Below are 23,946 nucleotides of genomic sequence, written 5' to 3'. Positions count from 1 at the left end.
GCGGGCTTTCCTCGTCCCGCCGCTGGCCACACCGGTCCTGACTGTCGGTCCACGTCTGTTCCCGGTCAGCCGTTTCTCCTGGCTGCTCCGTTTGCAGCCACTCATAGCGGGTTTGTTCCGTCTCCCGCACCCGTTCAGCCCTGGTCCGATATTGATACGGGCTGGTCGCCCGCTGCTGCTCCAAGTCGGGCTCTGCTAGATGGTGCGTTTTCGTTTGAACTTTGCCTCCCGGCCGGGAAGTAAGTTTCGTCGGTGCCAGAATGATTTCTGGCACAGCTGATTCCTCTACCGAGGCCTCTAGAGCTGACGGCTGCTGTCTCTGCCGTTCATCCACGTTTACAACGCGTTTCTCGGGCCACTTTTTAGCAGACCGCTGTCTTTTTACTCTGTCCATTTTGCTGTGAATAAAAATGCAGAGTCCACTGTATCCCCTCCTTCAGGGGTATGTAAACCTGTGCCTTGGTCAGGGTCTGACCAAATTTGGTCCTGCCCACTCTCCTCCGAGGAGTAAGAGATATCTTGCGGCCCCACACGGGGTACCGCTGTGGGACTTACCTTTTGCCCACTGTGGCTAGCCTCCATATTTCTGGGACTGCCACCATGGAGGAGCTCCTCCAGCCGTTTTGGTGTGATTTGCACTCGCTCCCTTTCGGGAGATGGTGGTGTCGATTCTTTCTTTCTTCCACCCGTTTTGGTGTGATTTGCACTCTCTCCCTTTCGGGAGATGGTGGTGCTGATTCTTTCTTTCTTCCACCCGTTTTGGTGTGGTTTGCACTCGCTCCCTTTCGGGAGATGGTGGTGTCGACATTTGTTGCTGTGCCTCTCGCTCCCTGCTGCTCTGTCCGCTCGTGGCTGCTCCTAAAACCCCTCCAACCGACCCCCAGTGCGCACGGGCACTGGTCGCTCGCGGCTATTCAGAGTCGGACTCCTCGAAGTCAACGACTCTGATTATGCCTACCTCTCCCGACCAGCCGGGGCCGGCGCGGGAGCGAAGTTGGGAGCAAAAATCGGGCGCGAAAAACCGGGAGCAGAAGTCGGGGGGGGGGGGGGGGGGGGGTAAGTCTGGCACAGATATTCCCATTACGGGAGTTCAGCCTGTTGCTGCTGTCTGTTTCCCCCCCCCACCCCTGCCTCTGCGGTGCTCCAGCGGGTCCAACGTGTACTCAGTGCTCTCGGGCACTGACCGCTCGCCGCTATTTTTAGACCTGCGGAACCCCTGTTAACGCGCCAGTGACACATCAGGACACATAAGATGTTACTCAAACCAGGTGGAAGTGTACAACCATAATCCTTCCTATGCAGATAAATTCCATGATGACACTCCAGATTAGTCCATTTGCCCCCATATTACAGGTATGGAGATAGTTTGAACACTAGTATCTCAGCTCATAGGAAAGGTACAATGTTCAGTAGCTGGTAATGCTGCTACTATCCTTATTACTTTGCCACGTAGTTGATTGGTGGTTAAATGTTACTATAACTGATAGTCCTAATGATACCAGATAGACAATGTTGTGGATGGTCAACGTAAATATCTGGATATATGACAGAGCCCGCTAAATAAGTTAGTAGCTAAAGCAGCTAATAAGCTATATCCAAGGATAGTCTGTCGTTAATATATAGACATGCCATGACGGAATGTTTCTTAAGTGTCAGGGCTGGTTGATTCTGGAATAGCTTCGACTTAAATGCCAATTCAATACTCAAATCAAGTTTATTTGTCACATACCCACGCGAGATGTGCAGTGAATGAAAATGGCAATGCTCATCATGGTTACCCCATCCAGGTAATTGTGGTATATCCGAATTGGTGGCAAGATATTAATTCTATTCCCCTTGTGTATATTTTTTGGTATATAACTACCAAGAGTGATAGCTTCCTAACCAGGCGTGATTCACCCACCCCTTGTTAGTACAACCCTTCACCTTTATGTGATGGTAGGAACCATACTTATCTGTCTTCATTGTTGTTTTCTTCGGTTTCTGGTTCATTGTTCTTGTAGGGACGATGTTTGTTGGGGGGTGGCACATTTTCCATGGGGCCTGCTGTGGGCCCTGGCCTAAAAGGCTTACGGGATTGGCATGCAGGCCCCGAGCTTTCACCAGTACCATGAGGTAGACGCCCCTGGTGGACGCGTAGAGGTACTGCTGTCTGGTTTAGTGTGGGGCTCATTCCAGACTCTGCCCTCTTGTGCCGAATAGTTTGAACCCTTCGTCCAGTTTTTTAGGACTGGTTTGGTAAGTGCCAGGTAGCAGGATCTGTGGTTGTGAGGTCGGCGTTCTCATAGTCCTGTTAATTTCATAGATTGAGGGCAGGTTTGTGACTTCCCTTGAGAAGTTGAACAGTAGGGTCAGGTGTTTTGCCATACTACCCTGCCCTTCTGGAATGAGCAGGTGGACATGGATAGCCAACGTCAGGGTATCAAATGCAATTTTGAGATATTTGGGTTAAATGCGCTGCTCAATGTATCCCCCAATAATGGCGGGCACTTTGAGTAAATGCAATTTAGGGGAGGCGTGATGAAACCAACCATGGCCACCTGTCTTGGAGAGGTTTTTTGGAAAAAACAGGTAGTAGGCTGGCCATCAGTTAAGACTGAAAGCCATCTTGCTCGTGGTGAAACCACATAGCGGCCACACCCAGCAGCTCTTCCTGTTCCTGTACCTCAAAGCATACTCCCGATGTTGTTCAGCCAGTGCCCCTCTTCTTGACCAGCCCAGCTCTGGTCGCCAAAGCTGTCCTCGGATGAGGAGAAAGCAATGGCCAGTGCACGAGGCACTGTGGAGGGAGTGCCTGAACTCCCTCTGCGAAACTGCTCCTGCAAGTCTCGCTGGAGCTTATGCTCCATGAGCCGCTCCATGCGGCTCAGGCGGCTGTCTCTGCCCTAAGCGGGCGGTGAGACGTCCCCGTCCGACGAATCGGATACCACCGGCCGGATGTCTTGACATCCAGGCCGCTGCTCAGGCGCTAGCGGAACTGGGCTCGGCTCGGTGTCGGGGATGGCGGAGCGCCGGGTTGGCGGTCCTACCGCCCTCTGTCCCCCACTGATGAGACGCCTGTCTGCTGGAGCCGAGCTGGGGACAGGTTTCTTGGAGAGTCTTGTTCCTTGAACTGTAGCGGGAGCGCCTGACTCCCGCTGTGCCTCTTGACTGGAAACCGGCGCAGCTCTGTCTGTGGACCGCAGCGTGTGCGGTCCTGTGCCGTCTCTCCCCCTTCCACAAACGGAACACTCCTTCCCCGGAGTCCAAGGGGGGCCGCTTGCGTCTGGACTGGCACCGGCGCAGCTCCCTGTCCGTGGACCGCAGCGTGTGCGGTCCTGGTGGCGTCTCTCCCCCTTCCGCGAACGGAACGCTCCTTCCCTGGAGTCCGCTTGCGTCTGCTGCTTTGCTCCACCTGGAGCAACAAACAGACGCGAGTCGCTGGTTAAACGGAAGGTAAGTACTTACCTAAAGCTTCCTCTTTCAGGCTTGTTGCGGGAGCGCCTGACTCCCGCCTGCCGCTGTTGCCTGCTGAAACGTAATGCCGCGCATGCGTGCTGAGCGGGCTCTTCACGGAATCACTCACGTGACTCCGAAGTAAAATAATGAGAGGAATAGATCAGGTAGATGCACAGGGTCACTTGCCCACAGTATGGGAATCGAGGACCAGAGGACATAGGTTCAAGGTGAAGGAGAAAAGATTTAATAGGAATCTGAGGGGTGACGATTTCACACAAAGGATGTATGGAACAAGCTGCCAGAGGGGGTAGTTGAGGCTGGGACTATCCCAACGTTTAAGAAACAGTCAGACAGGATCATGGCTAGGACAGGTTTGGAGGGATATGGACCAAGCGCAGTCAGGTGGGACTAGTGTAGCTGGGACATTGTTGGCCGGTGTGGAGGTGAGCAGGTGGGACTAGTGTAGCTGGGACATTGTTGGCCGGTGTGGGCAAGTTGGGCCGAAGGGCCTGTTTCCACACTCAGTGGCGGACTGGGTCTAAAAATATTGGTTGCCAGGAGACAAAGGGGGCCCACTTCATCAGGGGCCCACTTCATCAGGGGCCCACTTCATCAGGGGCCCACTTCATCAGGGGCCCACTTCATCAGGGGCCCACTTGCCATCGGGCAAGCTGACACCCTGGCCAGTCCACCACTGTCCACACTATATCACTCTATGACTCTATCATTCACATTGGCGTTGCACCAATTAGCACAAAATATTAATGCACCACTTTAAAATACTAATCTCTCCCTGTGACGCATCCTTTAATCTCTTAAACCGCGACGCATTTGCTGTCCGTTGCTGCTGGCAATAAAAATAGCAAAGCACAGATACTACACTTATCTTATCGCTCACACAAAAGCTCAATGCAAAGAGCTTTGTCGCATGTTAGCAAGGTGACGGACAAGCAAGTGACAGATCCACAGATTGCGCCCTGAATATAAAGTGACGTGTGTCCTTCAGGATGCTCGTTGGTGCGGCTGACACAAGCAGGGGCGGAAAACCCGGGGGGGCCATAGGGGACACGTCCCCCCCATGTTTTGAGAGGTGGGGGACATCCCCCCAAGTTTTTGTGATCCCGATTTTAAAATCTCCGCTTTCCGCGAGACAGTGGGGGTGGGACTGATGATCGAGGGCGCGATGATTGGAGGAGGGAGACGTGGCACAGACCTGCGCCTCATCCGCAGGCAGGATCGATCCCGGCCGGGTCTCCAGTGCTGTCCCGAGTGTCCCCCTCCCCCCCCCCCCCCCCCACGGGTGGCCAGAGAGGTCGGGAGCGGTACCCCCAGACCCACAGCCAGAGCAGAGAAGCAGCGCTAAACCCAGCTCAACTCTGCCTGTCCCGCCAGATGAAACTGCCTGGACTTGCGGGAAATATGGCCAGCGCGGAGAAGCAGCGCTGGTGTCCCGTCAGTCCAGACAGGGCGGTAGTTAACCCGGTGAGACAGGCAGAGTTGAGCTGCATTTAGCGCTGGATTGAGCCTCCGAAGCTTCGCGCGTGTGTGTGTGAGTGTGTGCATGCGCGCACGGCCGCCCTAATAAATTGTGTCCCCCGGTCCCCTCCATGTTTTGATAGCGAGTTCCGCTCTTGGCCACAAGCTCTGGTCACCCCAGTAATGCTCTTCATCCCACAGCCCCAAGAGCTGGTCCTCGGCCGAGGCTTGTTTAGTTTTGTCTCGTTTGGAGATTCAGCGCGGAAACAGGCCCTCCAGCCCACCACGGCCGCGCCGACCAGCGATCCCCGCGCACTAACGCTATCCTACACACACTGGGGACAATTTACAATTTTAACGGAAGCCAATTCACTTACAAAACCGTACCTCTTTAGAGTGTGGGGGGGAAACGAAGATCTCAGAGAAAGCCCAAGCGGGTCACGGGGAGAACGTACAACACGTGTACAGACAGCACCCTGTAGTCAGGTTTGAACCGGGGTCCCTGGCGCTGTAAGGCAGCAACTCTACCACTGTGGCACTGTACCACGTGGTTTGAGTATAGGAGCAGGGAGGTTCTACTGCAGTTGTACAGGGTCTTGGTGAGACCACACCTGGAGTATTGCGTACAGTTTTGGTCTCCTAATCTGAGGAAGGACATTATTGCCATAGAGGGAGTACAGAGAAGGTTCACCAGACTGATTCCTGGGATGTCAGGACTGTCTTATGCAGAAAGACTGGATAGACTTGGTTTATACTCTCTAGAATTTAGGAGATTGAGAGGGGATCTTATAGAAACTTATAAAATTCTTAAGGGGTTGGACAGGCTAGATGCAGGAAGATTGCTCCCGATGTTGGGGAAGTCCAGGACAAGGGGTCACAGCTTAAGGATAAGGGGGAAATCCTTTAAAACCGAGATGAGAAGAATTGTTTTCACACAGAGAGTGGTGAATCTCTGGAACTCTCTGCCACAGAGGGTAGTCGAGGCCAGTTCATTGGCTATATTTAAGAGGGAGTTAGATGTGGCCCTTGTGGCTAAGGGGTTCAGAGGGTATGGAGAGAAGGCAGGTACCCGATACTGTTGGATGATCAGCCATGATCATATTGAATGGCGGTGCAGGCTCGAAGGGCCGAATGGCCTACTCCTGCACCTAATTTCTATGTTTCTATGTTTCTATGTTTGCCCTTTTTGAGTTCCTCTGCTATTTAAAAGCTGGACTTTATTTGAAAGCTAACATAGAACATAGAACAGCGCAGCCCAGTGGGTCGGCACGGTGGTGCAGCGGTAGAGTTGCTGCCTTACAGCACCAGAGACCCAGGTTCCATCCTGCCCACGTGTGCTGTCTGTATGGAGTTTGCACGTTCTCCCCGTGATCTGCGTGACTTTTCTCCAGCTGTTCCGGTCTCCTTCCACATTCCACTGTCGTACAGGTTTGTAGATTAATTAGCTCCTGTAAACTTGCAAATTGCCCCCAGCGTGTAGGATAGTGGCTGTGTACGGGGTGATCACTGGTTGGCAAACACTCGTAGGGCCGAAGGGTCTGTTTTCATGTTGTATGTCTAAAATTCTGCTGGACAGGAGCAGGGAGAAAAAGGAATGACCGGGATGGGACAAGTCTTTGATTATGCTGGCTGATTTTATGAGCCAGCACGAAGAGTTTGGAGTAGCTCAGCGGGTCAGGCAGCATCCTCGTAGAACATGGATAGGTAATGTTTCGAGTCAGGACCCTTCTTCAGACTGATTGTGGGGTTGGGGTGGGGGGGAGAAAGCTGGAAGAGAGAAGGGGAGGGGCAGGACAAAACGTGCCATGTAATAATAATAATAATAATAATACATTTTATTTATGGGCGCCTTTCAAGAGTCTCAAGGACACCTTACAAAAATTGAGCATGTAGAGGAAAAACATGTAAGGGGAATGAAATAAATAGTAGAGACATGACTAGTACACAAAGTAAAGACAGAATTCAATACAAAACACAGTATGAGGCAATTAATGCACAGATGAAAAGGGACGGGGACGTGGGGCTAAGGATAGGCAGAGGTGAAGAGATGGGTCTTGAGGCGGGACTGGAAGATGGTGAGGGACACGGAATTGCGGATCAGTTGGGGGAGGGAGTTCCAGAGCCTGGGAGCTGCCCTGGAGAAGGCTCTGTCCCCAAAACTGCGGAGGTTGGACTTGTGGATAGAGAGGAGACCGGCTGATGTGGATCTGAGGGACCGTGAGGGTTGGTAGGGGGAGAGGAGGTCAGTGAGATATGGGGGGCCAGATGGTGGAGGGCTTTGTAAGTGAGGACCAGGATTTTGTAGGTGATCCGGTGGGAGATGGGAAGCCAGTGAAGTTTTTTGAGGACTGGAGTGATGTGATGCCAGGATTTGGTGTGGGTGATGAGTCGGGCGGCTGCGTTAATTAACCCCTAACAATTAATAGGTGCGCACAGTTAGGGGGGGGGGGGGTGGGGGAGGAGGCTGATAGACAAATGGTTGGCCAAGGGCCAGAGATGAAGAAACAGAAGGTGTGGGCAAAAAGATTGAAGAATAGCGAATTGTGAAGCCAGATGGAGGAATGTAGGTAGAGGGAGAGGGGGAGGGTAAAATTAGGTGCGAGCCCAGGTGGGGCACAGAGGAGGTCGAATGAGGGACATAGCTATTCAGAGAGTTCCTCCTCAAAGTATTTAGTTTAGTTTAATTTAATTTAGAGATACAGCGCGGAAACAGGCCCTTTGGCCCACTGAGTCCGCACCGACCAGCGATCGGCGCACATTAACACTATCCTACACACACTAGGGACAATTTTTACATTTATACCAAGCCAATTAACCTACAAACCTGTACGTCCTTAGAGTGTGGGAGGAAACTGAAGATCTCAGGGGCCACAGTTTAAGAATAAGGTGTAAACCATTTAGGACTGAGATGAGGAAAAACTTTTTCACCCAGAGAGTTGTGAATCTGTGGAATTCCCTGCCTCAGAGGGCGGTGGAGGCTGGTTCTCTGGATGTTTTCAAGAGAGAGTTAGATTTGGCTCTTTGGGCTAACGGATATGGGGAAAAAGCAGGAACGGGGTACTGATAACCATATAACCATATAACAATTACAGCACGGAAACAGGCCATCTCGGCCCTTCTAGTCCATGCCGAACACTTACTCTCGCCTAGTCCCATCTACCTGCACTCAGACCATAACCCTCCATTCCTTTCCCGTCCATATACCTATCCAAATTTATTTTTAAATGATAAAATCGAACATGCCTCCACCACTTCCACTGGAAGCTCATTCCACACAGCTACCACTCTCTGAGTAAAGAATTTCCCCCTCATGTTACCCCTAAACCTCTGTCCCTTAATTCTCAAATCATGTCCTCTTGTTTGAAACTTCCCTACTCTCAATGGAAAAAGCTTATCCACGTCAACTCTGTCTATCCCTCTCATAATTTTAAAGACCTCTATCAAGTCCCCCCTTAACCTTCTGCGCTCCAAAGAATAAAGACCTAACTTGTTCAACCTTTCTCTGTAACTTAGGTGCTGAAACCCAGGCAACATTCTAGTAAATCTCCTCTGTACTCGTTCTATTTTGTTGACATTTTTCCTATAATTTGGCGACCAAAATTGAAATATAATTGAAACATAATTGAAACATAAAACAAAATTGAAACATAAATTTTGGATGATCAATAATGATCATATTGAATGGCTCGAAGGGCCGAATGGCCAACTCCTGCAACTATATTCTATGTTTCTATGTTCCACTTTTTTGGAGATGTATATGTTCAAATCGATCTTGCCCTTCCCTGCCCTCCAATCGTCTAGATTCTAAGCCATTTCCAACAGCAGGCTTTTAAAATGCCAGCTCCATCAACCTTTGTATTTAGCTGAACAATAACTTTCATGATCACTGCCATAGTGCTGAATGCTGATATGTATCTGCAGAGGTTGTGCCTTTTAATCTACTTTGAGTTTGTTTTATTGAAAATTGATAGAATGCCTGACTGCCTACTAATGTGTTTCAGGGGCCCTTTATCGCAGGTTCAATCAGGAATCACTCCGCATCAAATCTAATGACTTCTGAACCTTGACTCTCAACCTAGATTTTAAATAGTGAATATAATTTGTGAGTGTGAACCCTATCATACAGCAGCGGTAGAGTTGCTGCCTTACACCGCCAGAGTCCCGGGATCGATCTCGACTACGGGTGCTGTCTGTACGGAGTTTGTACGTTCCCCTCGTGACTGCGTGGGTTTTCTCCAGGAGCTCCGGGTTCTTCCCACACTCCAAAGACACACAGGATTGTAGGTTAATTGGCTTGTTAAAATTGTAAATTGTCCCCAATGTATGCGGGATAGCGCTAGTATGTGGGGATCGCTGGGCAGAAGGGCCACTTTCCGCGCTGTATCTCTAAACTAAACTAAACTTTCAGAGACCAACTTTAATACAGTATTATTTAAAAGACTTTGGGATAGATAGACAAAAGTGCTGGAGAAACTCAGCGGGTGCAGCAGCATCTATGGAGCGAAAGAAATAGGCAACGTTTTGGGCCGAAACCCTGCTTCAGACCGGGAAAGGCACTTGGGTATATCGAGAATGAGGGATTTGGATTATGTGCGGGAAGTCTTGCCATCATGTTCAGCCTGTTCTTGTGCTGTGGTGTTCATTGTTCCAAGTTCTACATTGCTGAGACCTGGGTTCGATCCTGACTACGGGTGATCTCTGTACATTGTTTGTACCTTCTCCCTGTGACCACGTGGGTTTTCTCCGGGTGCTCCAGTTTCCTCCCACACTCCAAAGACGTGCAGGTTTGTGGGTTAAATGGCTTCTATAAATTGTCCCTGGTGTGTAGGTTAGAACTAGTGTACGGGTGATCGTTGGTCATCGTGGCCGGTCCCACTGAGAAGGGCGGAGGGGTATGGAGTTGTGGACGGTATCGCGAGGCGCTACAAATTTTTGTAGCGAACGAAATCTTCACGCGCCTGTCGCGTAACTGACGGCCAAAGTGGGACAGGCCCAAGACCCTGGCGCGACGCAACGTCTCACCTCCAACAGCAGCAGAAGCAGGCAAACGATTGCCGAACTCGACCTGGGGCTCACGGCCGTTGCGGTCCGGATCCGCCCCCGCTTCTACTCTCAGAGCGGGGCCAAGAAAATTGATGATGGACACAAAATGCTGGAGTAACTCAGCGGGACCGGCAGCATGTCCTTCTCATGTCCAAAGGAACGTCTTTTAATTCTGAGGCTGTGGGTTCTGGTCCTGGACTCTCCCCACTAGTCCCCCCCTCTCCACACTCCCCCCTCTCCACACTCCCCCCTCTCCGCTTCCACTCTATCCAGGCCTTTCACTATTCAGTTAGGTTTCAACGAGGTCCCTGCTTCTTGATTAGTACGGGTGTCAGAGGTTATGGGGAGAATTCAGGAGAATGGGGTTAGGGGCAGTGTTGCAGTGATAATGTTTTAGGTGCTGGAGCTGTCAAACAGGGGCGTCGTTTCAGGTTTTGATTGGGGTTGGTGGGGGGGGGGGAGGGAGGGGAGGTGTTGGGATGGGGGGGGGAGGTGTGGGAGCGGGGGGTGGGGGGGGGGGGGGGGGGGAGGCAAGCTCGTCTCAAGGGTCAAAAAAGATTATAGCCTACCACTAGATCCCAGTTTATAATTAGTACAATAAAACATATAATACTTAATTTAATAATATGACAAAACATTGCACGGTTCCCTCACTAATTATCATGAAACATAATTATCCAGCAAGTAAAGAAAAAGATGGTTATGAGGTGTCGGCCCGGCACCAACTCACACTGACTTTCCCGTAGCTCTGGGCCTTCACACACACTCACACCCACTCACGCACTCACTCACCCATTCACGCACACACTCACACACACACACACATACACACACACACACACATAGTCACACACTCACACACTCACACCCACTCACGCACTCACTCACCCATTCACGCACACACACACACACACACACACATACACACACACACACACACACTCACACATACACTCACACACACACACATATAGTCACACACTCACACCCACTCACGCACTCACTCACCCATTCACGCACACACACACACACACACACACACACACACACACACACACACACACACACACACACACACACACACACACACATACACTCACACACACACACATATAGTGGAGTAGACATGGTTTCGGCCCGAAACGTCGCCTATTTCCTTCGCTCCATAGATGCTGCTGCACCCGCTGAGTTCCTCCAGCAATTTTGTGTACCCACACATATAGTCACACACTTACACACTCACACACACTCACTCACCCACCCACTCACTCACCCACTCACTCACACACCCACACCTGCAATGGACCACAGCTCTACTTCATTCAACACCAGACCCCCACTCTCAGCAAACGCATCCTCACCTACCTGGACACAAGCTTGCCCGCCTCCAGACCGGTCCCTCCTCGACTCGACCGGCCGCCCGCAGGCCCGGAGCTCCACCGCTGGACCGCGGCACCACCTGCCCGACCACCACGAGGAACAGGAACAACATTCTCCGCTTCTCCCACCCTCAACGCTTTCCCAGCCAAACCCAGACCCGGACCACCGAAACTGCCGCCCACGGCCGCCGACTCTCACCGCCTCCCCGGGGCCTCCGATGCTGCTGCCACCGAGCCGTATCTCTACTCCAGCCCTCCACGGGCCTCCACCGGAGACTCCGCCGACCCTCCCTCGCCTCTCCACCGGCCACCAACGGGCCAGAGCCGTCACCTCACCAGAGTTCCAGGCCCAGCATCAGACCCCCCCCCCCACAGGGAAGACACATCAGTAGCGATGGGTCTTCCCCTTCCCCCTCTTTCAACCAGGTTACCCCGACCGCTAGTTAAAATTCCCACTGTTTTCTTTGGCCTTTTTTTACAGAGGCTCCGGTGAGCACTGCACCCCTGGTTAGGAGGGAGAGATAGATCAGCCAAGATTGAATGGCGGAGTAGATTATTAAGGGCTTGGACACACTCGAGGCAGGAAACATGTTCCCGATGTTGGGGGAGTCCAGAACCAGGGGCCACAGTTTAAGAATAAGGGGTAAGCCATTTAGAACGGAGACGAGGAAACACTTTTTCTTCACAGAGAGTGGTGAGTCTGTGGAATTCTCTGCCTCAGAGGGCGGTGGAGGCAGGTTCTCTGGATGCTTTCAAGAGAGAGCTAGATAGGGCTCTTAAAAATAGCGGAGTCAGGGGATATGGGGAGAAGGCAGGAACGGGGTACTGATTGGGGATGATCAGCCATGATCACATTGAATGGCGGTGCTGGCTCGAAGGGCCGAATGGCCTACTCCTGCACCTATTGTCTATTGTCTAGACTTAGAAACATAGAAACATAGAAAATAGGTGCAGGAGTAGGCCATTCGGCCCTTCGAGCCTGCACCGCCATTCAATATGATCATGGCTGATCATCCAACTCAGTATCCTGTACCTTGATGGGCTGAATGGCCTAATTCTACTACTATGCCTTATGACCTCATCCTTTCTAAGCTCCAGCGAGTGAAGACCCAGTGCCCTCAAACGTTCACCCCATCATCCCTGGGATCAACGCAACTTCTCTTTGAGCACAAGATGAATGCGCGGTTGCAGGCAGTAATGCATGCGGTGGTTCCAGAAGCCAGTGACGAACGAGCGTCGATTCACTCTTATTACTTACGACATGATCGACACTCTAGTGGATCTGCCTTTGAGAGATAATACCAGCTGTGAGCCATCTCCTTATAGACTGTTTGAAAACAAGAATAAGATGTACGCCGTCTATCCGGAGAGATCAAGCCTTCTGTACTTATAAATAATTCTTCATGTCACCTTTTTTCCTTTGCTGTGCACCTTCGGAAACTGCCTTATTATCAACTGAAAGCACATGGAGCTAGTTCAGAGGTAATCAGTGATTAACTGTCTGGTAGCGGGTGATTCAGAAAAAGCCCGTCCTCGGAGTGCACTGTGTAAGGATGGCACGACCTTGAGTACTCCGCCTTCGCCAATATCGAAAATTATTCATTTTGTTTGACAGAGCATAATTCTTGTTTCCAAACCAGGTCATAACACAGACGTTGTTTTAAATCCCTCAGCCTGCTACCGTAACGGATAGACTGATCATTCTTCTCATTGTCTGTTTGTAAAATACCTTGCTTTGGCTGTTAGGCCTTTCAAAGCAGCCATGGACGCAGGGAGTATAATCTATAACATGCTTGTCTTTCTGCGGAATGATCTGTGGCTGTGTACTCCCTGTAATGCAAGCAGAATTGACAGAGTGATAAACTCCAGCTTTCCCTGCATAGACAAGCTCGAATTTGCATCCATTATACACCTTTCAATATGTATCAAAGCATTCTCGACCTTTAAAATATGTTTAACATTTAAGCTCCGTTGTAATGACAATTTGTGCACAGTGAGGTCTCAGGAGATAATAGCCAGTTGATATGGTTTATTTTGGAGGTTGGTTGAATAGGTTGGTTAAGTATTAGCATAATAGCTGACAATTATATTGCAGTGTTAGCATAGCGCTTAGTCATAGAATCATAGTAGTACAGCGTGGAAACAGGCCCTTTGGCCCAAGTTGCCCACACCAGCCAACATTTGTCCCATCTACACTAGTCCTACCTGCCTGCGTTTGGCCCATATCCCTCTAAACCTGTCCTATCCATGTACCTGTCTAGATGTTTCTTAAGTAGAGTGACAGCACCTCATATTCCGCTTGGGCAGTCTGCACCCTAGTGGCATAAACATTGAATTCTCCAATTTCCGGTAGCCCTTGCTGTCTCCTCCCCTGCTCAGCTCTCCCTCAGCCCTCAGGCTCCTCCTCTTCCTTTTTCCTTTCTTCTCCTAACCCCGTTCTCCTGCCTTCTCCCCATAACCCCTGACATCCGTACTAATCCATCTATCTCTGCCTTAAAAATATCCATTGACTTGGCCTCCACAGCCTTCTGCGGCAATGAGTTCCACAGATTCACCACCCTTCAACAGTTCCAGTTGCAGAACCCCGGCTGCAGGGAGCAAGTAACGTCCTGCTGATCATTGGAAAGTCCAAATGAGGTCCAGATCGGCCACCTCATCTGGTCTAAGCGTGGGGGACTTCCAGGAGGGTGGGTGGGGCGGGGGGGGATTTTAAGTGCGCTCTCGTCATATTGTCCCGATTAAAGGAGGTGCCGGAAAATCTGTGATGATGACCAAGGAATAGACAGCTGTGGTGATCCACCTTTCCTGGATCATCATTGTCAAGTCAAGTCAAGTTTATTCGTCACATACACATACGAGATGTGCAGTGAAATGAAAAGTGGCAATGCTCGCGGACTTTGTGCAAAAAAACAAACAGAATGGAACAGAATCACATATTCTTTTACATATTACAAATTGTGGGGGGAAGGAAAAAGAAAAAAAAAAACAAAAAAAACAGCAATTAAAAAAACCCCCAGTAGAGTGGTTCAGTAAAGTTAGTCCCTGGTGAGATAGGAGTTTACAGTCCTAATGGCCTCTGGGAAGAAACTCCTTCTCAACCTCTCCGTTTTCACAGCATGGCAACGGAGGCGTTTGCCTGACCGTAGCAGCTGGAACAGTCCGTTGCAGGGGTGGAAGGGGTCTCCCATGATCTTGTTGGCTCTGGAGTTGCACCTCCTGATGCATAGATCCTGCAGAGGGGCGAGTGAAGTTCCCATAGTGCGTTATAGTGGGTGCTGGCTTCTGATTTGTTTTTTCACATTCCATTCATTCACTAGTTCTTTGCCACCCTTTTCAATTCTTGCAGCCCTTCGGCTCACCGAGTCCCATGCTAACTGTTCTCACCAGCTCCATGTTCAAGGAAGTCTTACGTTCAAGGAAGCAGGCATCACTCACGTCACTTTGAAAAGTAGTCAGGATGGAAATAGCGTTGATATTTTTACCCTTAGCTCTCGCTGCATCTTGGCGGAACAAAGACTAGATTTTCCTCAGCTGAAAATAATCAATAATTAACCACTGATTCCAGTTTATTAAGGGCTCAAAGAAGTCACAAATGTCTTATTTTCCAGAAACCATGTACTTTTTTATAGAGACACAAAGAGGTTCAGATGTTGGTTTACTTTGGTTACTCTTGATGCACTTTCTAATTTATATTTGACCTGCCTGCAACAATTTTCAAGCAGAATAAAACTATGGAATACCATAGCCTCCATGTCCAAATAATACATTTTGAACTTGTACAAAGTTAACCATTGAATAGTGAATGATAATCAAGTTAGACAAAAATGCTGGAGAAACTCAGCGGGCGCAGCAGCATCTATGGAGCAAAGGAGATAGGCAACGTTTCGTCCCGAAACGTTGCCTATCTCCTTCGCTCCATAGATGCTGCTGCACCCGCTGAGTTTCTCCAGCATTTTTGGGTACCATCGATTTTCCAGCATCTGCAGTTCCTTCTTAAACATGATAATCAAATATCTGGATTATTTGAAAAATATATGAATCCATGGATTTATTCTGAGGTAAACTGCCTGACTCAGAATATTCAGGTGATTCAGAAATTTCTGGCCCCACAGATATGCTGGAAATCTGAGACATAAACAGAAAAGATTGGCAACATTTAGCAGGTAGACACAAAATGCTGGAGTAATTCCGCGGGTGAGGCAGCATCTACGGAGAGAGGGAGTGGGCGAGGCTTCGGGTCGAGACCCTTCTTCAGTCATTTAGCAGCATCTGTGGAAAGAGAAGCAGAGAAGAAGGCCTTTCATCAGCGTACCATTCAGACAAACTTTATTTGACCTGATAGAATATAGAACATAAAATATGGAACTGTGCAGAACAGGCCCTTCGGCCCACAATGCCGCTGCTGGACATGAGTCCAAGTTAAACTAATCTCCGCCTCCTGCACATGATCCATAATCCATCCATTCACTGCCTATCCATGTGCCCATCGAAAAGCCTCTTTATTGCTTGAGGAAGGTACAATCGCAACGCGTAAGAAAATATAAGACAGGCACCTGGATAGGACAGGTTTAGAGGGATATGGGCCAAATGCAGGCAGGTGGGACTTGTGTAAATGGGATATGTTGGCCGGTGTGGGCTAGGGCCTGTTTTCTCGCTGTAAGACTCTATGACTATCACAGAAAGTACATCTTGGTGACTGGTTGCATCATGACTTGGTACAGGTCCACCACTGATTTTCCGGCACCCTTGGTTCTAGAGCCTTGCTGGATTATCCATTTTGCCGGGTCGACAGAGGTCGTGGCCTCGGGGGACCGAGATAACAGCCCACAAAGTCATTCTCAGAAGTTGGCTATGGGAACAGATCTGCCGGCTTCGGCCGGGCCAGAGTTCCAGAGCCCTGGCTGCATGGGGGATATTCGGCCCGCCGATCGGCCGCGGATGTCCCGATGAGGTCGAGATCGGCCGCCTCGCCCGGCCTAGGAGCCACATTTTCGGGGGGACTTCCGGGGCTGGTTTCAAGTGCGCCCTCGTAAATTTGTCCGGATTAAAGGAGGTGCCGTACCACCAGTTGCTGGAAAATCGGAGGTCGACCGATATGAAAATTCCAACACACTGAAACGCAAAAGGCTGCAGAGAGTGGTGAATTTTGAGATTGAGAATCTCAGCTTTAAAAATATCCAGAGGACATGACTTGAGAATTAAGGGACAGAAGTTTAGGGGTAACATGAGGGGGAACTTCTTTACTCAGAGAGTGGTAGCTGTGTGGAATGAGCTTCCAGTGGAGGTGGTGGAGGCAGGTTCGATTTTATCATTTAAAAATAAATTGGATAGTTATATGGACGGGAAAGGAATGGAGGGTTATGGTCTGAGTGCAGGTAGATGGGACTAGGTGAGAGTAAGTGTTCGGCACGGACAAGAAGGGCCGAGATGGCCTGTTTCCGTGCTGTAATTGTTATATGGTTATATGGTTATATTGAATGGCGGTGCAGGCTCGAAGGGCCGAATGGCCTACTCCTGCACCTATTTTCTATGTTTCTATGTTCGTACTACTCCTTCTGCTTCCTGGGGATTTAAAGCCATTGACACAACCGGGATGATGTCCCTTGGCAATAATCTGAAGCTCTGGGGCGACCGAGCTTCCGTTCTGGTTATATAAACAAAGTGAATACTTGCGTCATTGGCAAGCAGCTTTGCATTTTGAAGATCTGTAGAACCAGTCATCTGTGAAGCAGTGTGTAAAAAAATCCATCGCTATCTCAAGGCATTTCAGCTGCTCAGGGATCCATGCTATTTTAAATATTGTGCTTCAAGTTTCCTGGATATTTTTAAAGCTGAGATTGATCGCTTCCCGATTAGTAAGGGCCACAAATGTGGCAAGGGGAATGGGGTTTAGAGGGAAAAATTGATCGGCCATGATCACATGGCGGAACGGACTCGATGGGACAAATCCCTAATTCTGCTCCTATGTCTTATTTTAAGGTTGTATAGTCTTAGGATTGCATTTTATCTTAGGTGTGACTTTAAGGTGAGGGGGGCAAATAGACAATAGACAATAGGTGCAGGAGTAGGCCATTCGGCCCTTCGAGCCAGCACCGCCATTCAATGTGATCATGGCTGACCATCCCCAATCAGTATCCCGTTCCTGCCTTCTCCCTATTTCCCCTGACTACGCTATCTTTAAGAGCCCTATCTAGCTCTCTCTTGAAAGTATCCAGAGAACCGGCCTCTAGCGCCCTCTGAGGCAGAGAATTCCACAGACTCACAACTCTCTGGGTGAAAAAGTGTTTCCTCATCTACGTTCTAAATAGCTTACCCCTTATTAAGCGCCTTGAGTATTAGAAAGGCGCTATATAAATCCCATCCATTATTATTATTATTATTATTCTTAAACTGTGGCCCCTGGTTCTGGACTCCCCCAACATCGGGAACATGCTTCCTGCCTCTAGCGTGTCCAAACCCTTAATAATCTTATATGTTTCAATAAGATTCCCTCTCATCCTTCTAAACTCCAGAGTGTACAAGCCCAGCCGCTCCATTCTCTCAGCAACTTAAAAGTAAAAGTTTTTAAGTCTGAAGAAGGGTCTCGACCCGAAACGTCACCCAATCTTTCTCTCCAGAGATGCTGCCTGTCCCGCTGAGTTACTCCAGCTTTTTGTGTCTATCTTTGATTTAAACCAGGATCTGCACTTCCTTCCTGCGCAAGTTTTTTGCACAGAGGGTGGGGAGTTTGCTGGAACGTGCTAGCAGGGGTGGAGGTTGAGGTGGAGACAGATACGGTTGTGGGGTTTAAGAGGCTTTTAAACAGGTACATGGAGATGTAGGGAATGGATGGATATGCACTATGAAGAGAAGAGTTGGTTGCCATCATGTTCATCGCAGACTTTGTTGGCCGAAGGGCCTGTTCTTGTGCTGTACTGTTCCACGTTCTAAGCGCTGATGGTTCTTTTCTAGGGAAATAGCAATAATCATAGTGATGGAGTCATGCAGTATAGAAATAGGCCCTTCAGCCCATTCGTCCATGCACACCAAGATGCCCCCATCTTAAGCTATTTGCCTATTTGCCCCCATTCGGCCCATATCCCTCTAACACCCTCCCATGCATCTACCTCTCAAAGTGTCTTTACCTCTTTAGCTTATACTACCTACTGGCAGCTCGTTCCATATACCCATCACCCTCTGAGTTGCTGCCATACACCACCTACAGTGCCAGAGACCCGGGTTCGATTCCGACTGCGGCTGCTGTCCCTACAGAGCGTGTACTTGAGATCATCCGTTTCCTCCCACGCTCCAGACGTACAGGTTTGTAGATTAATTGGCTTGGTATAAATGTAACTTGTCCTAGTGTGTGCATGGTGGTGTTAATGTGTGGGGATCGCTGGTTGGTGCGGACTCGGTGGATCGAAGGGCCTGTTTCCACGCCGTATCTCTAAAGCTAAACTAAATCCTAAGAGGGGGTGACCGGGATGAGACTCGTCCTTGATTATGCTGCTGGCCTTGCCGAGGTAGCATGAGGTATAAATGGAGTCAGTGGTTGGTGTGGTGGTCTGGGCTGCGTCCACCATTCTCTGCAATTTCTTGCGGTCTTGGATGGTGCTGTTCCCAAACCGAGCTGTGACGCATCCCGATAAAATGCTTTCTACGCCGCATCTGTAGAGGTTGGTGAGAGTTGTTGGGGACGTGCCGAACTTCCTAAACCTTGTAAGGAAGTAGAGGCATTGGTGTACATTATTGGCCACTGCTTCAATATGGGTTGGTCCAGGACAAGTCATTGGAGATAATTACTCTGAGGAATTTGAAGCTTTCAACCAGCTCTACTTCAGCGGCATCAGTGGAAGCCAGGGTATGTGACTTAAAGCACACGGTATTGGGGGTTCAGTATTGATGTGGATAGAGAACTGGCTGGCAAACAGGAAGCAAAGAGTAGGAGTAAACGGGTCCTTTTCACAATGGCAGGCAGTGACTAGTGGGGTACCGCAAGGCTCAGTTCTGGGACCTCAGCTATTTACAATTTATATTAATGATCTGGATGAGGGAATTGAAGGCAACATCTCCAAGTTTGCGGATGACACTAAGCTGGGGGGCAGTGTTAGCTGTGAGGAGGATGCTAGGAGACTGCAAGGTGACTTGGATAGGCTGGGTGAGTGGGCAAATGTTTGGCAGATGCAGTATAATGTGGATAAATGTGAGGTTATCCACTTTGGTGGTAAAAACAGGAAAGCAGACTATTATCTAAATGGTGGCCGACTAGGAAAAGGGGAGATGCAACGAGACCTGGGTGTCATGGTACACCAGTCATTGAAAGTAGGCATGCAGGTGCAGCAGGCAGTGAAGAAAGCGAATGGTATGTTAGCTTTCATAGCAAAAGGATTTGAGTATAGGAGCAGGGAGGTTCTACTGCAGTTGTACAGGGTCTTGGTGAGACCACACCTGGAGTATTGCGTACAGTTTTGGTCTCCAAATCTGAGGAAGGACATTATAGCCATAGAGGGAGTGCAGAGAAGGTTCACCAGACTGATTCCTGGGATGTCAGGACTTTCATATGAAGAAAGACTGGATAGACTTGGCTTATACTCGCTAGAATTTAGGAGATTGAGAGGGGATCTTATAGAAACGTACAAAATTCTTATGGGGTTGGACAGGCTAGATGCAGGAAGATTGTTCCCGATGTTGGGGAAGTCCAGGACAAGGGGTCACAGCTTAAGGATAAGGGGGAAATCCTTTAGGACCGAGATGAGAAGAAACTTTTTCACACAGAGAGTGGTGAATCTCTGAAACTCTGCCACAGAGGGTAGTTGAGGCCAGTTCATTGGCTATATTTAAGAGTGAGTTAGATGTGGCCCTTGTGGCTAAAGGGATCAGGGGGTATGGAGAGAAGGCAGGTACAGGATACTGAGTTGGATGATCAGCCATGATCATATTGAATGGCGGTGCAGGCTCGAAGGGCCGAATGGCCTACTCCTGCACCTATTTTCTATGTATCTATGTATCTATGTGTGCCTAGGGTTGCCAACTGTCCCGTATTAGCCGGGCCATCCCGTGTATTGGGCTAAATTGGTTTGTCCCGTACGGGACCGCCCTTGTCCCGTATTTGACCGCTACTTCTCGGGTCGAGGGGACTGTCGGGTCGGAGCGCCACGTCCGGCCCCGCCTCACCCGTCCGGACGTAGTGCAGCCCATGGAGTGCAGCAGCAGCAGCAGCAGCAGCAGCAGCGCCTCGCCCGTGGCCCCCGTCGGTCGGCAGCCCGGCCAGCTGTCAGACCTATGGATGTTCGCTTACCGCCGACACCATCAACACCCCTCCTTCTCATGGCCGATCATCGGTTCGTGAGTTGGATGGGGCGCCGGACAATGTTGGTGCCGTCTGCGAATCTGTTAATTGAAGATAGACACAAAATGCTGGAGTAACTCAGCAGGACAGGCAGCGTCTCTGGAGAGAAGGACCGGGTGACGCTTCGGATCGAGACCCTTCTTCAGACTGTTCGTTTCGGGTCGAGACCCTTCTTCAGACTGATTCTATTAGTAAATTGAATTTGATTTGACATGGCTGTGCAGTCGTGGGCGTACAAGCTGAAAACTTAATTGCTGTTTGAAATATTTTCTTGATTAACCTTTGAGAAACAACTCTTTCCTACAAATGTAATTAGTGTATTTTGTCCGTCAATAACGATTTAGATTTCTCCTATTCATTCACCGCAGACTTGCATTGAAAGTCTATCATTGCAACCTTTATTTGACTGTGAACGGAAGGATGGAAATGGATTTCTAATTGGACTGAAGTAAATTGTTTTTAAGTATCTGTAGTCTGATCTTACAGTACCTTGTCAATGCTAAATTGCATTAGTGTCACAGTCCATGGTCGCAGAAGGTGGCTCAGCGGCAGAGTTGTTGCCTCACAGTGCGAGAGACCTGGATTCGATCCTGACCATGGGTGCTGGTCCGTACGGACTTTGCAACTTCTAGGCATCCTTTTCTACACATAAACTGCACACCAATACTAACGTGAGTCATAAAGCCCGCCGCTAGTTTGTCAGCAGGCCGCTAATTGCTCAGTTCAGTTTATTGTCACGTGTACTGAGGTACAGTGAAAAGCTTTGCAGTTGAGTTTAACTTAGAGAGATACAGCACGGAAACAGGCCCTTCGGCCCACCGAGTCCACGCCGACCAGCGATTCCCGCACATTAACGCTGTCCTACACACACCAGGGATAATTTTACATTTATGCCAAGCCAATTAACCTGCAAAAACCTGTGCTTCGTTGTAGTGTGAGAGGAAACCGAAGATCTCGGAGAAAACCCATGTGGTCACGGGGAGAACGTACAAACTCTGTACAGCCAGCACCCGTAGTCGGGATCGAACCTGGGTCTCCGGCACTGTAGGTGCTGTAAGGCAGCAACTCTTCCGCTGCGCCACCGTGCCACGCATGGTTGCATGCTAACCAGTCATAGAAACATAGAAAATAGGTGCAGGAGTAGGCCATTCGGCCCTTCGAGCCTGCACCGCCATTCAATATGATCATGGCTGATCATCCAACTCAGTATCCTGTACCTGCCTTCTCTCCATACCCCCTGATCCCTTTAGCCACAAGGGCCACATCTAACTCCCTCTGAAATATAGCCAATGAACTGGCCTCAACTACATTCTGTGGCAGAGAATTCCACAGATTCACCACTCTCTGTGTGAAAAATGATTTTCTCATCTCGGTCCTAAAAGACTTCCCCCTCATCCTTAAACTGTGACCCCTTGTTCTGGACTTCCCCAACATCGGGAACAATCTTCCTGCATCTAGCCTGTCCAACCCCTTAAGAATTTTGTAAGTTTCTATAAGATCCCCCCTCAATCTTCTAAATTCTAGCAAGTACAAGCCGAGTCTATCCAGTCTTTATTCATATGAAAGTCCTGACATCCCAGGAATCAGTCTGGTGAACCTTCTCTGTACTCCCTCTATGGTAAGAATGTAATTCCTCAGATTAGGAGACCAAAACTGTACTCAATACTCCAGGTGTGGTCTCACCAAGACCCTGTACAACTGCAGTAGAACCTCCCTGCTCCTATACTCAAATCCTTTTGCTATGAACGGAAAGACAATACATGATTGCAATCGATCCATTTACTGTGTACCAACACTTGACAAGGGAATAACATTTAGTGCAAGGTAAAACCCGTAAAGTCCGATTAAAGATAGTCCGAGGGTCACCAATGAGGTAGATAATAGTTGTGATGGTAATTGTGGCAGTTTTCATCCTTTCTCAGTTTAGTTTATTGTCACGTGTAACCAAGGTACAGTGAAAAGCTTTTGTTACGTGCTAACCAGACAGGGGAAAGACAGTACACGATTACAGTCTCTCCCTCTCTCCTCCTGCAGACTCCGAGCCAGGGTGCCTCCACCGTGATATACGCCGCGCTCTCGCCCGACCTGGAAGGTTCCGGCGGTTTCTATCTCAACAATGGCCAGAAGGAAAAATCAGCAGACGTTTCCTACGACGAAGACCTCCAGACTGAACTGTGGGCCCGGACCTGCAAACTGCTCGGGATTCCAGAGAGGCCTGTCAACGCCTCTTGAAGAACAAAAGGCCTCTCTATCCTCAAGGCCCTGTGGACTCGTCTTTCCTTCTTGAAAGACAGGCAGCAAGAATAACTAATTCTTGAAGAATAATGAGGATAACCAAAGGATAGGATGGGTTTGGAGGGATATGAGGCCAAAAGCGGGCGGGTGGGACTAGTGTGGCTGGGATATGTTGGCCGGTGTGGGCAAGTTGGGCCGAAGGGCCTGTTTCCATGCTGTATCATTCTATATGACTCTATAATCAATCACAGGAAAATTCCAGCTTAAAATTAACAGAAAATCATAAATAATCAATTAAATTCCTCAGTTTGCGCTCATTAGTAGAACAACCCTCCCCCCCCCCCCCCCAAAAAAACACATCCTATAATCGTTTAGATCTATCAAATGCAATGAATTAGTTAAGGTAAATAATGAATGGTCACACCAAATATAGACAATAGACAATAGGTGCAGGAATAGGCCATTCGGCCCTTCGAGCCAGCACCGCCGTTCAATGTGATCATGGCTGATCATCCCCAATCTGTACCCCGTTCCTGCCTTCTCCCCATATCCTCTGACTCCGCTATTTTTAAGAGCCCTATCTAGCTCTCTCTTGAAAGTATCCAGAGAACCGGCCTCCACCGCCCTCTGAGGCAGTGAATTCCACAGACGCACCACTCTCTGTGAGAAAAAGTGTTTCCTCGACTCCGTTCTAAATGGCTTACTCCTTATTCTTAAACTGTGGCCCCTGGTTCTGGACTCACCCAACATCGGGAACATGTTTCCTGCCTCTAGCGTGTCCAAGCCCTTAACTATTTTATATATTTCAATGAGATACCCTCTCATCCTTCTAAGCTCCAGAGTGTACAAGCCCAGCTGCTCCATTATCTCAGCATATGACAGTCCCGCCATCCCGGGAATTAACCTTGTAAACCTACACTGCACTCCCTCAATAGCAAGAATGTCCTTCCTCAAATTAGGGGACCAAAACCGCACACAATACTCCAGGTGTGGTCCTACTAGGGCTCTGTACAACTGCAGAAGGACCTCTTTGCTCCTATATTCGAT

The 23,946-nt window shown here is 49.3% G+C and overlaps 1 protein-coding gene across 1 annotated transcript in view; it reads left to right on the top strand.

The window, feature by feature from the left end:
* Positions 1-23,239, top strand: part of dhrsx (dehydrogenase/reductase X-linked) — a 210,967-nt gene extending 187,728 nt beyond the window's left edge. The window contains exon 7 of the mRNA XM_033023342.1: positions 22,699-23,239. Coding sequence (XP_032879233.1) covers positions 22,699-22,896 — 198 coding nt within the window. The 3' untranslated portion in view covers positions 22,897-23,239. The remainder of the gene's footprint in view (positions 1-22,698) is intronic.
* Positions 23,240-23,946: the final 707 nt, after the last annotated feature.

The sequence above is a fragment of the Amblyraja radiata genome, chromosome 6, assembly GCF_010909765.2.
Source record: "Amblyraja radiata isolate CabotCenter1 chromosome 6, sAmbRad1.1.pri, whole genome shotgun sequence".
Classification (NCBI taxonomy): Eukaryota; Metazoa; Chordata; class Chondrichthyes; order Rajiformes; family Rajidae; genus Amblyraja; species Amblyraja radiata.
This window is presented reverse-complemented; position numbering and strand designations above follow the sequence as displayed.